The 17,861-nt window shown below is 47.1% G+C and overlaps 1 protein-coding gene across 2 annotated transcripts in view; it reads left to right on the top strand.

Annotated features, from left to right (window-relative positions):
- The window catches only part of CCDC93 (CCC complex scaffolding subunit CCDC93), a 1,072,960-nt gene that overhangs the window by 32,761 nt on the left and 1,022,338 nt on the right, over positions 1–17,861 (top strand). For both annotated transcript variants that reach the window (XM_085647463.1, XM_085647464.1), the window contains exons 2-3: positions 9,863–9,976; positions 10,365–10,459. In XM_085647463.1, coding sequence (XP_085503589.1) covers positions 9,863–9,976; positions 10,365–10,459 — 209 coding nt within the window. The remainder of the gene's footprint in view (positions 1–9,862; positions 9,977–10,364; positions 10,460–17,861) is intronic.

Genomic DNA, 17,861 nt, shown 5'->3' with positions numbered 1-17,861 from the left:
TTGCGCGGCCCTCGGTCTTCTTCACGCCTAATTGCCATGCTTTCTACTCTACCCCATCTCACTACTTCCCCGTGCCAAGCATGGAGTGGTGGGGGTTTGGCTGATTTCCACCGCATTGTGATGGAACGTTTAGCCATGAGTAGGGCTAAGTCTACAAAGCAAAGCTGTACTTTCTGCGTTTTAGAGTACCAGGTCAGCTGTAACAGACAGCTACTGGCTGTGCTTGGCGCAGGGAAACCCGTCGCCGAGGTAACAGTTGCAATCACATCTGACCAATATTCAGCAATCACCGGGCACAGCCGCAGCATGTGGATCAAGTCTGCTTCTTCTAAGTTACATCTGGGGCAGTGGTGTTGTGTAGCTGGGAACATGCGCTGCAGACGATGTGGAGTGAGATATGCCCTGTGTAATACCATGTACTGGATGAATTTAAATTTGGCGTTCCGTGGAATTTGTTTAGGGTATTCTAAAATCGTACACCATTCTTTGTCAGCTACCTCTTTATCTAGGTGCGTGGACCATCTATTTTGTAAGTCTGTCAGGGGGATTCCAGTGTGTGCCTTGATGTCTCTGTACAATCATTTAGTGAGGTGGCGGCCTTCCCCCATGAGGTAGGTCATGTGAACCAATTCGTGTTGAGCGGGTGCCATCCTGTGTGGGGCCCAATGTTTTATCACAAAATGGAGGATTGCAGCGTGTGTAAGGTATAACGTGTCTGGGACCCCGTTGTGCCTGGTGAAATTACCATGATCCATGAGGGTGCCACCATCGAACAATGCGCCAACTGTGGGTACCCAGCCCTCGGACCAGGCGAGGAGTCTCCGTTTAGTGAGTAAACCGGTAGGAGTGGAGATTCCTAATAGCGGCATGTTGTCCTCGGTCAATTTCGGAGGATGAGTAACCAATTTCGTGCAGGTTACGCCCTGCCAGCCAGTACGACAGCCATTGTAGCTGGCTCGCATAGCAATAGGGGCAGAAATCTGGGGCACCCTTACCACTCTTATCTGTGTCGAGTTGTAATTTAAGCAGTCAGGAAATCAGTCACGTTATCAGAGATCTCACATCGAGAAATTCCAGATCTTCTTTTAGGATATTCCCAGGGCAGGGTCAGTTGCGTATCATTATCTGATTTAGGAACATCATAGTATAATAACATGGTTGCTTGAAGCAGAAGTAAGATCAAGTGCCATTCTGATCCCTTGACTGGGATTGATTTCCTAACCAATCCAATTTCCGTTAGTAACCTTCCTTCAGTGTTCTCAAAGTTAGCCCTTTTATGTCCCACCATACCTGGGGCTCCTTAGGACAACTGTGAGACCATGATTGCATTGTAGGCTTTAGCTAGTAGGGAGAAACACCGAACTACAACTTGTTAATACATTTCGTAGGACCCTTAACCGAAGATGCTGCCTGGACAAGCTTAGCCTCTGTGCATAAGTACCACCTCATGCCTTAATGAAACAAAATACTCAGAAAGGGGTACTTGCTCGCCAATTTGAGTTTTTGCTTCTCAGCACACAGAGCTTATTTATGATTTTGTTTAACCAAGCACTATCATTTTGGACTTTACCTAATTTACTTGTATTTCGGGAGACTGTGAAAGGAAGAGAACGACCCAGTCAAAAACTGATATTGCTGAAGAGGGCCGCGCACAGACTGCGGTCCCTGCCCTCCAAATTTAGTAGGAGGATTATCACCAGTGCTGCTTAAGATAGATCTTAATCAGCAATAAACATATTAAATAGAAAAGGTGTGACTTTACAGCCCTGCTTTATATCCTGGATGCAAGGGATTTGATTAGTCAGCTTGCTGTCCGGCACAGATTAAAAAGCTAACCTGCTACTACAACATAAAGTCTGGATTCTTTCAACAAATGAGTGGGAAAGCCCATAGGAACACCTGGTCAGCCAAATCAAAGCATTTCCCCGAATCTGTACAAGGGCAGAAGAGGAGCGGGGTTTCCCTTTTGATCGATTTCTAGACTATCCCCCTAACAAATCATAGGTGTATAGTGTTGAAAACCCTTACGATCCCTGCTTCCGGTCTCAGGATTGCTCTCATATCAATGCCCCACTTAGAAAGCTGCAAGCACAGCCTCATAGTTTAAAGTTTGCCTAGAGAGCACAACATCGCTAGCAGGCAATACTTGTTAAGTGAATCATAGGAGCCCTTTGAAGTTCTGGGCTTCACGTGCAGCTGTCACTCAGACCCGTTGCTTACAGCATGCATAAAGGTGGCTTTGATCTTGTCAATCACTTATTGAGTCAGTGCTATTGACATATTTGCTCTCACCTTATTCTGCTGTCTCTTTGGTATTATTTGTCCAACTCCACTTGAGGGCGTGCTCTGGTCTGCCGGAGGGATTACTATACAACTGTATACCTGTGCAGTCCGCCTCATGCTCCTGCAGTGGCCCGTCAGTGAAACAGACTGAATGAATGCACCATGGTCATCTGCAAATGACTGGAACAATCCTGTTGCAAAGTGTGTTTAAAAAAAATCCTCCTGGATGACCACAATGAAGTCGACTTGCACTGTGTGCCTTTGCAGGTAAGGAGAATACATATTGAAAAGAAAACATCTAGAGTTCCTCTGGGTTTTACATAACATTATATTTTTGGGTCTAGCTTGAGACACGTTTGAACTGGAGCATGTGATTGTTTTGGACAATGAGCAAAACACTGTTCGAGATACTTTATAATGGTTCATAAATTAAGCGGGTTTAATATGTTGTGACTTGTGAGTGTTAATTCTCAGGAGGGCTTTGCCCATATATTGGAAAAACAAGCCCTTCTTTATACCTCATTTTCATAAAGAAATTCCAGCTCGGGGACTATGAAAACAGAGCACAGAAATAGGAGGCACAGAAACAGACAGCTTGCACAAACACTCGATACAAATAGTCTGTATGCTTTTTTGTATTTGTTTCTTCGCCTGTGTTCGCACATTAATGCCAGACCAGTTGGTTTTGCCAAAGTATATTGTCACTGTGTTTAAGTTACCTAGAATTTCCCATTTCTGTCTGCGGTTCACCTTGGGAACAGTGTGTTTTTCAAAGGAATACTGACCTTTTCAGTCCAATTACATTTTAGAGGCCTGAGACTTTTGCATGTGGTATTTTTATTCTGAATTTGAGGTCCACGGTTGAGGCCTTATTGTGGGTAAGGAAGGTGCAATACTGTAATAGTCCATTATAGGAGGAGGAACTTTTGTTTCATTGCATTGTTCCCAGTGGGGGTTGATCTCTACCCGAGTGATCACAAGAGGAGGCGAGTTGTGTTAATAAGAACACCATGATTGAAACATTTTGTGCTGCTAAATGAGCAGTATAGCCTTCTCAGTATTAGCTTGGTAGCCCAAGAATAGTGTTTGCTGGGAACCTTAGAAAGGAAGTAATAAAGGTAGAGCCAATGTCGGTTAGTTCTTGATCCCAGTAACTGGTGAGTTTTGGACAATGCCGTAGATGACGAAGTAGAGTCCCAGTGTCCCCACATCTCCGCCAGCATTCCTTTGTGCACCGCGTGTGCCATGCATGCAGTTGCACCGGGGTCAGATACCTATAAGAAATAATTTTCTGGGCAGTTTCAGTACTGGCCATGTTATGTGCCTTGTGATGTGCCCTGTAGTAAATTTCCTACCACTCCTTGGTAGTAAGGGCTCTTCCCAACTCTGCCTTCCATCTCATCTGCTCCTTGGACCTCAGAGCATAGCATTCAGTTATGAGCCGTTTATCATCAGTCTTATGAAATATCCACTTATCAAAAGGAGTCATGGGTCGTCCTGCCCCTTGCCTGTTCTCTGGAGTCATCACTCAGTGTTGCAGTTGTAGATATTGTATGCGGTCGGAGTCTGCCAAAGAATAGTCGTCTTTGAGCTGTTCGAATGGAATAAGCCCTTGTAGATCAAAGATGGAACTGCAGCCCTCCTCATGCCATCGCCGGATCAACTTTGGCTCCATCCCTGGAGCGATGTCTGGGTTGGCCAAAATCGGGGTCATAGAGGGTATGGTCGTGAGACCTGTCCTGAGTGAAACAGAGCCCCACGCATTGAGCTCATTACTGGGGAGGAGTAGAGGCCCCAAGCGCTATGTTGGCGGGTTAACCAGACTTCTTTCCAAATGTTGGAACCAGCGACCGCTTGATGAAGGATCAATGTTTTTCAGTGAGCGAGCGATTCCACTCTCCCAAAAACCTAAGTTGAGTGGCTTGGTAGCAGCGGAGTATCAAAGGAACCGCCAGAGGTTTTGAGAGGTAAAGCACTTGTTGGTGAAGCAGAGGTTTTCTATTGTCCTAAAACATCTGTTACTGTCCATTTGGAGGGAACGAAATGTAGTGAGTGGTCAGGCCAGTGGTAGCGTCTGGAAACGGTAAACTATACATGGTAGGATGATCATTTTAGCTGCCACAATCTGGTTCATCCAAGAGAGGCGAAGACAACTTCATGAGGACAGATCCCCACGCAAATGAAGGTAAGGGCAGAGTAATTGGTAGTTCAAGTCTTGGGAAGAGTCTGTGCTAGCTTATTACCCAAGAAGGACAAGGAATCCATCGTCCATTTGAAAGGGAAACATGAAGTGCAGGACAGTTTTATGAGGCGGAGTGACTGAGAGGTTCAGAATATGGGATTTCTTTAAGTTTACTTTGAATCCCGAGGTCTCTCCGAAGGTTCAAAGCTGTGCTACCAGGGCAGGAAGCAAGGTCATTGGATCGGTGATCGACAGAATAACATCATCAGCATATTGGCTGAAGGTGCTGATCTCCCAGAAAGGGGATCCCAGGGATGACTGGATTGTCTCTCAGCCGTTATGCTAGAGGCTCCATGTAATGAGCAAAAAGAAGAGGAGACTACGGGCATCCCTGGCGTGTGCCCCGTTAACCCTCACTGAAGCTGACCCACCTGCAGAATTTCTCGCCTAGGCCAAATTTTCGCAGTGTCTTAAAGAGGTAGGGCCAGTGGACATGATGGAAGGCCTTATCAGTATCGATGGAAAGAAGCAGAGCCTCCTTCTGTGACCTATGGAATTTATCCAGAAAGTGCAGAAGACGTTTGGTGTGATTGCCACACTGGTGAGCTGGTATGAATCCCGCCTGATCGGGCTCTATCAGGCCCGGCATGAGTGGGTTCAGGTGGTGTCCTAGTACACTGGTAAACAGTTGAGAATCTATGTTGAGGAGCAAAATGGGTCTGTAAAACCTACATAGCGCTAGATCCTTGCCCGGATTCAGAATAACCGAGATAGCTGCTTCCACAAGGAGTCTGTGAAGGAGCCGGATTTAGCAAAGTAGTTGAGGAGATGGGCCAGCTGGGGGGCTAGCTCATGGCAGAAGATCTTATAGAATTGTGCCGTAAAACCATCGGGCCGTTGGCGATTTTACCGGCTTTAGGTGAGCGATAGCCGAGATCACCTTCTCTATTCATATGGCTTGTTCCTCAGCCTACAATTCTGGAAGGGAAGTAAGGGGAACGTCACAAAGATAGCTCGAGGGGTCTCCGCTGGGTCCATCAGAAGCGGAGTACAAGGAACCATATAAGGCCTGAAAGACCTATGCTATCTCCGTGTCTGTGCGGACCTCAGTAGAGTGCCTGGTGAGTATCGCTTTCACAGCTCCAGAATGGATTTTACTACGGAGGTGATGCGCAAGCATACGCCCACAGTGGTTACTCCAGAGGTAAAATTTGTGCTTAAGGCGTATCATAGCATTTTCCGCCCTGCCTAGGTCAAGATGTTTAAGAAGAAACGGGGCTTTTTCAAGTCCCCGCCATATTCTGGGGGCACCGGTCCGTTTGTGGATGGCATTTAGATTGTGAGTGTTTTCTCCAAGTGCTGTTGTTTTTCACAATGTCTACGGTTCTCCGCTGCGGAGACTGCTATGAGTTCCCCCCTCATAACCAGCTTCAGGGCTTCCCAGATCGATGCTAGTGTTGTCTCCCTAGGGAGTCTCTAAGGCACTGGTGCGAGGTCTGAGGTTGCGTGACTTCCAATCTGAGAGACAAAGAGAGTGGTGCATGGTCAGAGAGCGACTGAGGGGAAATGTCAGTTTCTAAAATAAGGGGCAATAGGGTTGGAGTTGCAAGAAAAAGGTCAATGTGTGCATGTTTTGTGTGCTGCTGAGTAAAATGCGTAATCTCAGACAGATGGATGGCCATCGTCATACATCCTGCAGTCCACAGTCTGCTAGCCGCTGCATAAAAGGCCCCTGTTTGGTCGGAGTGCAGCTCTGAGCGATCCATGTCGGTGTCCATTACCAAGTTCATGTCCCCCGCCCCATCAGTTTAGCGCATCAGGAGGTCGGAGTACAGGGACGAAGGAGTGGGTAATAAAAGATTCCTGGTACTCATTAGGGCCATATATGTTCACCAGGATGAAATGGAAGGTGCCCAATTGAAACCTGACTGATAAGAGGTGACCCTTAACTTATATGACTGTGGATAGTATTTCCCTCTTGAACCCTCACGAAAAGAGAATTGCCCCCCCCCCCCCCTTTTTTTTGTGGGGTCCGAAGACCAGAGGTGGTGTTGTAACCAGCGGGATTGCATTCTGGTGACATCTTGTGGAGAGTTGTTGGGTCTCTTGTATGAGGTATATGTCGCTACCTAATTGTTTTAAAAGTGAGAAAATGGCAGGCCATTTAGTGGGATTGTTCAGACCCCTTACATTGAAGTTAATGACCTTAAGATCCTGGGAAAAAGGGCAGGGAGGGAGAAAGTTGCGGAGACTGCTTCACCCAAATGTTAATGCTTGTAGCGAGGAAACATCCCCTGCAGAGGTAACCCAAAAGGCGCATAGTGAAGAGCCCAAAATTGACCAGATGCGGAGGAGTAAAAACCCCATGGAAAACAACCCCTAAAACCCAACTGGAGTAACATAAAAACAAAAACAATAAGAATCCATCATGGAAGGAAGTAGGTCATCGAGCATGGACCAGGCAGACGGGGACATGATCGGCCATGACCTTGAAGGTCCTGACAAGGGGGAACTGCAGCTCTAGAGCATGTCCCAAGGATGTCTCTGCCCCGTCCCCAACTCCCTCCTACCCCTCTGCTACAGAGAACAAGACAATATGCAAGCGTCCCCTTGGCCTAATAGTGCTTCAGTTTCGTCAGCATCTCCTACACCGATTGCCTCTCCAAGACCATAGTCTCTGGGTCAGGCCGCGTGCTAGCAGGTTTGCTCCCATACCATTGCCAACGGGAGCGCTTAAGTGCAGTACGACCCTGGGGGCTGGGCTGGTGTTCGTCTGCCAAATGGTCAGCAATACCAAGCACTCGGTAAGCCTCTATGAGAGATCGGATTTGGTGGTGGTTGCTCTTATATCGAAAGATAATCCGGAAGGGATGGCCCCAGAAGTAAGATATACCAGCATTCCTTAGATGTCGTGATAGGACGGAAGTCTTGCCGCTTCTGCAGAGCAATAGATGGAAGGTTGTAGTATAACACAGGCATATGTCCTCTGAACTGAACTGCTGCAGCCACTCCACCTCTTCAGTCCGCCCGAACTCCAGGTCCTCCAGCGCCGAGACCCTGTCACCCACCTTCTCCAGGTCCCAGCGAACTTCGCACAAATCAGCTGATAGGTCTTTCTTCACTGCCTGAAGATCATCTTGTAGTGACAGAAATAAGGCCTCGAGGATTCATCGCTGGCCCACCGCGTCATCAGGCTTTGGGAGATGGTCCATACTAGTGGTAGGTATTGTGTTGCCTGTGGCTTCTCCGATGAACTTGGTCAGCATATCCCACAAGGAGCCATCTTTCTTCATCCTGTCTGAAGACATAGTGGTATCCCTCTGTTTAGTAAAAGCTGGTCTATGTTGATCTGACCGTGAGGAAATGGGAATCAGAGCCTTGCCCTAACTCCACTCCACAGTTGTGACCTGTACAGCATTCATAAGACCAGGCATTGTTTCTTCTTACCCTGGAGAACCTTCTGAGGAGTGGCACTCACAAACGACTGCCTGGTCGCTGCCAGTAGTGGACGGTCCGCAACCAGGTCAAGCTGTGCTTCCTTCGTAGCAGCAGAATGTGTCCTCCTCAGGGGGTCAGTAACTGGTGGCGGGGGCCGTCCCCCAAGAAGGCAAGGCTCAGAGCCTGTACGGGGTACGGAAGGTGAAAGCTTTGTTACACATAGGGAGAACACATATCTGCAGCCAGGCGTTCCAAACTGAGCCCCAGCAGAATGCAGGTAGCGGCAAGTTGAAAGTGCTATGCAGCCCCGGTGAGTGGGGTCCCCCTTGGATGTCTCTAGGTCTCAGGCTGGGGGAAGCAAGGCGGCCCAAGGATCAGTCGCATAAGGAGCAGAGGGGTAATCTCGAACAGGAGACCCATTGAGGGAAGGGCAGGCGGCTCAGAGGTCTCTGTTCTTCCAGGATATTCGGGTGTACAGCGATGCTGCACTTGCCCCAAATGAGGCTTGCCCAGGTAGGCCCGCCGGCACCCGTTCCTTTAGAACAGTTCACAGGGAGGGGGTGCACTCTTATTCCTCCTGCCCCCTCCGAAGTTGTGGCCATGAAAAGGCTTGTGTGGCTATTTAGGCTTCACACCCCAGCTGCTTAGGTCCATCGGTCTGACCGTCAGGAGGCAAGTCGGGTGTGTGCACTGCGGGGGGTGCACTGTGCAGAGGGCTGTTCATGCACCGTCCCATGCCCAGCTGCCCATTCTGTGGGTTGGGGGCGCCGGGACAGTCAACGTGCAGCAGCCAGATGGGCCACAGCTGACGCCTCGCGGGGGCTCGGACGAGTCCAGGTTAGGGCTCATTCTGGTAGGTCCCAGTCCCCAAGCAGTGAGCAAAGCCATTCAGATGGCCTGCAAACGTGTGAGCCGGCGATGATCCCCTGTAGGGAGGCCCGCCAAGATGATGGTAGGCCGCCCAGGAGATTCATGTGGTCTAGGCCTTCCTAAGTTGGACAATGGTATTGCAGGCCTTTCTCGGGTGGTGCCCATTGCTCTCTCTAAGATCTTGGTGGGGGAGGCCCACAGCTATGCCCACTCGGCATGCTGCGCGGGGGTGGGGCACCCAGGTCCGCTCTCACCACCTGGGAAGATAAGTCATTGCAGGTGCCGGGTCCCCTGCTGCAATTCAAGTCTAAAGGCCGCCTGCCTCCCGCTGATCGTCGCTGAGGGGAGGGTAGTCCGCGGAGGGTTCGCCTCGCCGTCTCCTGCGGAGTCAGTTCAGAGCACATTCTCCGCTGGGCATAATGGGATGCAGGGTTGCACCTCCCTGATGGCTTGGCGTGGGCAGGCCGCAGCATCTTATCGCGGGTCGGCCACCACATTCTGCTACCAAAAGTGCAGCCGTCAGCTAGAGGATCGGAAACCCACGTCCAATGGGTTTGACAGCGTCCTTCTCACTGTCTCCCGGTAGCTGCTGTCTGGACGAGGCCAAGGGGACAATCGGGGCTGACAGGAAGGGTGCATTTTAATGCTAATTGAGTGGCGGGGATCGAGAGACAGAGAAACACATCTCAACTGTCTGCCAGCTTGGCCACGTTCCGCTTTTAATGCTTTTAAAATCTCTCTGAAGTACATAAAAATAAAATAAAATTTGAGAGCCAGGTCAGCTCACAAGATTGCTAACTTTATTTACAGCAATAAAGTCTCCTGTTGATCTTTTAACTTGAGTTGGTCCCTTGAAATAGTCAGTCGAAATCAGACTAGCAGTTAGGCTTGGAGATGGATTTCTAGTTTGTGTTTCACTTCAAATCTTTAGCTGCATATTAAAAAAATATATTGACTAAATGTGGTAATCTCTTGTCCTCCGAAGAATCTAGTCTGCAAACATCGCAGCATTGCTCCGATTTGAGTGTATTCATGCATGAATATTGGTTTTGTCAAGGATATAGTCTCACAATCTCCTTTGCATTGCAGGTTGAAACCAGAGAAGATGAAGAGCAGCACATTAAACTGGCAGAAATACTGGAGTTGCTGGTGGCAGCTGGATACTTTCGGGCTCGAATAAAAGGCCTAGGTCCTTTTGACAAGGTGAGCGCATGCAGTCTGAGAAAGTTGCATGGATGTGGCAGTTGTTGTGTAATTGACTGTTTGCATAAGTTTGTATACAATTAGTGCTAGACACGAACAGACACTGGGGATAACAGCAGGGAGCGAGTAATGATTGGTTGAACTAGAGCCCTTGGATGACCTCTGGATTGATCAGACAGTTTGAATGGTCACAGTGGTCCTTAAGTACTTTCACTTTCTGTCGGCATTTCAAATTTTGCGGAAAAAAATTCTTAGCTTCTCATATAACAGATGGGTTGCTGATAGTTTGATAAATTAGGTGCAGACATTTGGTGTCCATTGATAATCCTTAAGCTGTAGAAGTTAAGGTCCAGCAGTGCAAGTTATTTTTTGATTCTTTTTTTTCCAGGTGGTGGGCGGCATGACATGGTGTATAACAACCTGCAACTTTGATATAGATGTTGACTTACTTTTTCAAGAAAACTCTACAATTGGTCAAAAAATGTAAGTGGAATACCAAACCTATCCTACTATCAACATACACAAATGTGTTTTTGTAACAGAACACATTCCTTTGCGAATATTTTTTAAAACACAATTTCTTTTTACCAAAACTCTTGGGAACACCACACTGTCTTTGCAAAACGTAGATGTTTAATATATCTTCGTAAAAAGTTTACTTTGTGGCTGCTTTTGATGTGTTTAAAAAAAGTAAAATTATTTTGCAAATTGAGACATACAGTAGAAGTTAGGAAAAACGGGGCATTTTATAGCAAACAAACATGATGCATGTCTTATTTATTTAATAGTTATATAAGGATCTGGCTTCTAACACATGACCAATTTGTAGCATTGATGATAGAGATAAAATCATCTTTGGGAACTCCAAACCTCATTATAGATGAAGTACAGACAAATGTATAGACAGGACCTAAGTGAACCAGTTGTTAATAAATCATATTATCGACTGGGTCAAACTGCTCTCATAGGGGCTATTTTTAGGTGTGAACGGAGGGGTCGTTGTTCCATTGGTTTACTGAAGAGAAAGTAAGTACTCTTTGGGATTGTTTGTGAGCGTAGATAAGTTAAAATAGTGTCTCAGCTGTAGTATCATAGCACTCCAGTTCTGTGCTCCCAATGCCCAAATTAATAAGCATCTAATGTTCGAAAGTTTAAAAGTGATCTGTGTGAGAAGATTGGCCTTGTTCAATCTTTGGCTGCCGCTGGGAGTTCAGTTAAAGAAGTGAGATTGGACATTATTCAGGTGATCAGAGGTCTGCTGGGTGACAAAGCTCCTCGACTGGACGGGCTGACACCCTCCTTCTATAAAACATACGCGGAAGAGCTGGCCCCTCACTTAATAGCAGTCTGTCCGGTATCACTTGAAAGCGCCTCCCTTCCCCCTACAATGCGCGAGGCTGTGATAATTACAATTCTAAAACCGGACAAACAGGCCAATACGTGCGACACTTATCGTCCTTTATCTCTGATAAGCATTGACACAAAGATACTTCCTAAACTGCTTGCAGACAGAATGCAGCCGCTTCTCCCGACTGTGGCCAGACTGGACCAATCGGGGTTTATACCGGGCTCTCTACCTCACATAATTTGCACACTTTTTTCTCAGTCATCCACCAAATTGACCCAGACCTTCCTGCCTTGGCGGCTTTTCTGGATGTTACCAAAGCGCTTGATTGCCTGGAATAGCCATTTCTCTTTACCATGCTACCTAGAATTGGTTTAAGCGCACATTTTTAAAAACTTATCCAACTACTTTACTCGCGCCCTACAGCCAGGCTCAAGGTAAACAATCTAATATTCGACCCGTTCCCTGTGTCCCGTGGGCTAAGATGCCGCTGTCATTGGCTGGCAGAATTGCTATTGCAAAAATTATAATTTTGCCCAAACTCTTGTATTTGTTTGTTAATATACCCCTCATACTTACACAGGCCCTTTTCCGACAACTGTGCTCTCTCCTCATAACTCACACTTGGGCCGGGAAACAACCTTACATTTTCTAGGAGGTGCTGACACTGCCGCTCGAACAGGGGGGACTTGGAGCACCAGACATTGAGCTCTATACGCTAAGCGCACAGGCACAGTACCTACACTTTTGGTCGCACCCCACTCCATTCCAGCCTCATGTTGCGATCGGAAGAGACGTTGCCTCCCCTGTCCCATTATCAGCAGCACTTTACTCTGCATACAAAAGACTGAGGGAAGAAATCAACACAGTGGAGACGTTGCGCTGGGTGTGGGAGGGTCTTCGACGCCGCGCAAAGCTGCCATTACTATATGCTTCATCGATACAGCTTGCACATCACCCCAGCATTCTATTTATGCAAGACACTAGCTCTATTCAACGCGCACGCCAGATGGGACTAGACACGTTTAATGACCTGTACCCAGGCAACAAATTGCTGGATAATCCGTACAGTCCAGCGAGCGCTCAGATCCCAATTCTGGAACTGTTTTTATATTATCAACTTAGAGCCCATTGCAGCCGACTTCACTCCACTTTCGCCTCTGCGCCGGCGCAAGTAGATGCGCTAGAAAACATCCTAACTCAGCCGTCACCCAAGAAACTCATTACTCGTATATACAACGCGACACAGCGCATCACGCCGGTCACAACACTCTCGGCGTTGGAACAATGGAGCAGGGATCTAACCCCACCCCCTACTGAGAAACAGCGGACTTATTGCTGCGCCCAGCTCCGACGTCTCTCACCCAACTATAAGCTCAGGCTCATTCACTTCAAATACATACATAGGCTGTATCGCACGCCCATACAACTACACAAAATGGGTCTGAGACCAGATGACACATGTTGGAGATGCGCTACAGCGCAGGCCTCCTTCCTCCATTTAGCATGGACATGCTGGCCCATCTCACAATTCTGGCACAAGGTATTTGATATTATGCAAGAAGTGACAGGATTCCAACTTAGCTGCACTCCCCTCACAGCTTTACTGGGTCACGTGGCAGAGGCGCCCCCAGGCCCGGGCCGCCTGATGGCCATGATGCTCCTCCTGGCGAAGCGGCTCATTGCGATACACTGAGGAACGCAAGGCGCTTCCAACGTAAACAAGTGGATACAGGATATCTCTTACTGCCAGGAGATGTTGGCGGCGTACTGGGAGTTAATACCCACGGCGTCTATGCCCAAGGATATCTGGACTCAGTTTGTCACATGGGCAGCTACACGCAGCGTGCCACCGCACCTACAACTCACGAGCCCGGCCTCACAAACCTCAATAACACCACACCACCTTCACCTGAGCCCTAGCCTGGCTTCACTGACTCATTGGGCCAGTCTCTACGAGGCCCCCTGCCGCACATCTACTAAGAGTGGACTGAAGTTTCACATGCTGCCGATATCAAGAGGTGGGGGAATTAACCCGCTGTAATCATACAAGCTTATTTCCCACAGTCTAATAATAGGATGAGGCCTTACTGTATTGTTTAATGTACCTTACTCAATTTGCATACTTATAGTGAATCTGCACCGCTGTCTATATTTGTCAGAACACCTGTTTGCATACCATTGCTTATGTTCTCCGTGATGCTGAGAAGTACCTACTATGTCTTATATGATGTGTATTGGATGTAAAATATATCAAAGTATTAAGAAAAAAGAAAAAAGAGGCGAGATTGTAAGTCTATTGGTACGCAACACCCTTGCTTTGAAAGCTGCCAGGGAAATTTGTAATGCATTGTCTGTTCCACTGTGAGCAAATGCTAGTCTGAGGAGCAACTTAATATTGTCATATTTTTTTCAAGATGAGGTGGAATCTGACTATTGAATGTTGTAGCTTCTAAAGTTTCAGGATCTCCTTTTTGGTGCGCCAGCATAGGCAATGTTACAATAGTCCAATTTCGATCAAAACAGTGCTCTGGCAAGTTTGATGTGTGGCAGCTACAACAATTAGAGGACTATTTGCAGCAGCACCATAAGGATGGTAGTATTGTTTGGCCACTTTTGAATGGCCAATGGAAATTTAGGCATCAAAACATATGTTGCACTTGTTACAACTTGCACCAGAATGTTAATGGTTCCTATTTCCTTAAAACAAACAAATGGCAGGCTGCCACTTCAGAGATCTCTAACTTTTGTATTTGAGCCATATAGGCAAAGGTAACTGTGCTTCACCTAGTGTAACATGTTCGAAGCAGCCAGTATTCACTTTCAGTCTTTATTTATATTTTCGGCCGTTGGCCTTTCGTGAACAAAAAATTGAAATAGAGAAAATTAGCAAGAATAATAAAGAAATGAAAGAAAGATCAGTGTAGGTATAAGAAGTTTAGTTTCGAGCACAGAGTGCTAGAAATACGTTGTAAATGTGGTGGAGGGCTATGGTAGGGGGAAAGTATTTAGGGAGCAGGATAAGTAATGCACAGCATGCATTGCGGGGTATCAGTGGAGATGTATGTGTGCAGAGCAGAAATTGTGAATTACTCAAGGGGATGCAGATTGTGCCTGGCTGCTATTGGCGTGTTGGCGATCAGCCTGTGATTTCTGCAGTGGCGGCTGGTGACATTTGAAAGTGGTTTGGCTTAAAACAATTGTCGTACAGCACTGTAGCGAGCGTAGCGAGCAAGCCAGAAACCACCTACGGGCGGTTTGGGGGGGTCTCCCCCCCCCAAGAAAATTTAGAAAAAAGAGTGGGCAAATGGTGCATTTTCAAGCAAGTTTGAGAAAGCAGTAAGGTTAATAAAGCAATTGTGAATCTGTTCTAACAAAGACAGTGACAGGCAAAACTGTCTATTGCTTGTTCTGCTGACATCCTAGGCGCGCAAAAAGAAACCAATATACTATTGGGTATAAGGTTGGGTTTGTGCCTGAAACAAGAGCCCTCCCTAAATTTCAAGTACCAAAGAAATGATCCCAGTCCCTCTAGGGACACAAGACTGGTGTTGTGCTATCGAGGGGAGGCGGCAGGTGCTATGGAAGAGAGGATCATCTTTTCCCTGGCAGATGTTGCCAGGTTTTTCCGGTAAAATGTGCGAGATGAAAACAGCTAGTCAGTGTGGAGTCGGAATGTAGGCAGAAATCCCTGTTCCCAGCGGAGTCTGGTATAGCTTGAGTTGGTTTCAAGGCTCGCAACCGTCCCTGAGAGGACACCTACAGAGACGGCCAGAGTTTTACATAACAGCTTCATACAACTCAAGGCCACTCCATTTATCTGCCTCAGAAGGATGAATCTCTGACTTGATTCGTGAACTGATATCACAGGAAACTCTTCATTCACAGAACTGATCTACCTACCAGCTGCTTGCTGGAGAAAGAAAGGGGCAAAACTTCCCGTAGGTATGGTAGCAAAGAAACAAGCTGGACAGATAGCTCAGTGAGCTAATCGATCTGTTACAGATCTATAGGTAACTTTAAGGCGAGAGGTTGGAATCATCATGTTGGGCCAGACTCAGCCTTTCATCCCGCAGCAGCAGTACGCTGAAAACGTGCAATATATTGTTTACTTTTTTCATACTGATAGCAAAACATTCACAGTACATTTAATAACTCATAAGAAAAGCAATACAAATGTTAAGACTCGGATCATGAAAAGTGCGACCATTAATTCAGATTTTTAACTAAAGAGGAACGTTTATTAAAACTACGTCCAACAGAAATTAAAGTTTTGAAAATTACTTTGCAACAATAAACGCAGCACGATGTCCGCCACATTCTTGAACGGGTGCCACGTTCAAGAAGCCCCTTAAATAGAGCACAAAGAAGAAAAGTAAACACATTACAGTGGATTAGCAAACGAGCAAGCACTCCTTACTCTGTCCACAAAAGGACAATTACAATTGGCTGCAGAGTTCATATTCCATAAGTGTCTGGGCTGTACTTCAGGCAGCAGGCAAGGGGGGGAAACCAAAAATGAAGCAGGTAGGGATGCAGTCTGCAGGCCCCGGGAAACCTCTGCAACTCACTCACAGGCAACATGGGAGGTGGGGTGCGTTTGGAGACGATAGATTAACATATGCTTTGCAGCGTTCAAGATGGGTCGTTTAACAGTCGGCAATGCAGTTGCATGTTATGTGAATTGGGTAGTTTGGAATAAGGTGCACATTCATTGATTTTAATGTATAGGTCAAACTAACTCGCCTCTGGGAGTTTCTACTTTTGTCGGATAATATAGATTGTGGCATGTGGAGGAATAAGTCCAAGATCACGAAGTTTAATATAATGAGCCAGGATTCCTGGTTTTGTACTTGGCCTCTAGACTTGTCATGTTGATAGGCAGTGTGAAATGAGTCCAGTTGTGGCATACACATGCAATGGTGTCTCCGACCTATAACTTTCGTTCTTAAATTGCTGCATTATTTATTCAAGGCCTTTTGTATAGCTCTGAAAAGTCGCTTTGCTGGCACTTTAGAGAGCTAAATTCTGACATTCTCAAAAAACAAAATTGTGTAAGAGGGCACGCAAGCATGTGCGATGCTGCGGTCTTCTGCACTTTACACAGTACCTTGTAATCTGGGCTGAGGGCCTTTGAGCGGGCACAGTGCTGACACACACCCACCCACGCAGGATTTTAAGAGCTGGCGGAGAGTGTCTTCTAGGCCTACATATGAAGCCACTGGAAGCTCTGTGAAAGCATTGCGCCCAAGGCCGTGTCTGTACAGGCAGTGGAGCAGGAATGTTAAACACTGTTTGCAGCTCTGTGGCTATGGATACGAACAAGAGATATGAACAAGAGATACCAGCTCCCTGCAGTCGCGGGCGAGGGGCGAGAGGGGGGGTTCACACGGGTGTGGGGGAACGGCCGGGACAGTAATTAAAATAAAATTTAAAACTTACCTTCCTCCCACTGCTTCCTCCGGGTCACGCTCCACCGCCTCAGCTCCTGCTGCTCCAGGCTGGGCCCGCGTTTAACCTAGGCAGCCTCCCTCCCGCTCCCTTAAACCAATCACAACGCTGCAATGGCAGCGTTGTGATTGGTGCGGCGCAGCGGAGAGCGCCCCAGCTGGGCGCCTGTAGGCCAGCAAGCCATTTTCTCTATGTAGGCTGCATGCAGCCCACATAGAGACAAAGAGACAGTGCGCAACTGCGCATGACTGGTTTGGTCGGCCCTGGGGCCGAACAAACAGTCAGCACCCAAGACAGTGGGCTAGCCACGCCTCCCCTGCACTCGAGCAGGAACGCCCACCCGCCCCAGGCACTTCTGCTTTCTCGCCGTGCGAGAAGCAGAAACATGAAATGGTAGTTTTACCATTTCATGTTTCTGCTTCTCGCACTGCGAGAAAGCAGTAGAGTGACACCCCCACGCCCCAATGGAGGAGCCGCCACTGGATTTCTGATAGTTCCCTCAAAGTTGCCAGGCTTCTTATTGGAATCACCCAAATTGTAATATGGTTGATTCCTTTAATTCTCCTAAGATGGAGGCCAGTGTGGATTTGGTTCGTCTGATCCTCACTCCTTTAGTAGGGGCCAGATAGTGCTCCTCCAAACTCAGTAACAAACTTTGCAAAGAAGCTGGAAGTGGATGAGAGGCATCAAGTGGTAGTGACATCATGAGCAGAGTGGCAAATGAAATTGCAGTCTCTTGGCTAGTGATGTATTGAGGGGAAAGCGAGTTGTAGTGAGTTATGGCGCATAATGTATTCTGAGTAGTTGTGGAATTTGTGGTGGAGCAGATGGCAGAGTCTTTTAGGAATTAATTTATGGTATACTTTTCTTTAATTTGATATTGGCTTGGTTCCTTTCTGTATTTGCTGCTTGAGTCGCCATATTGGCCGGGTTTACATCTCATCTTTGCTTGTGTAGTGCTGGATGCTGTATTACGTTTTTTTGCTAATTCAAATGGGTGAGGGCTTTTTGTAAGTATGCCATGAGTGGAATTGTGAACTGAAATGCATTTTTCTATGATTTATGAATACATTGGCTGGTGCTATAAAA

This window comes from Triturus cristatus, chromosome 3_2 (genome assembly GCF_964204655.1).
Source record: "Triturus cristatus chromosome 3_2, aTriCri1.1, whole genome shotgun sequence".
NCBI classification, from domain to species: domain Eukaryota; kingdom Metazoa; phylum Chordata; class Amphibia; order Caudata; family Salamandridae; genus Triturus; species Triturus cristatus.
The sequence above is the reverse complement of the archived record's forward strand: the minus strand, read 5'-3'. Positions and strand labels throughout refer to the sequence as shown.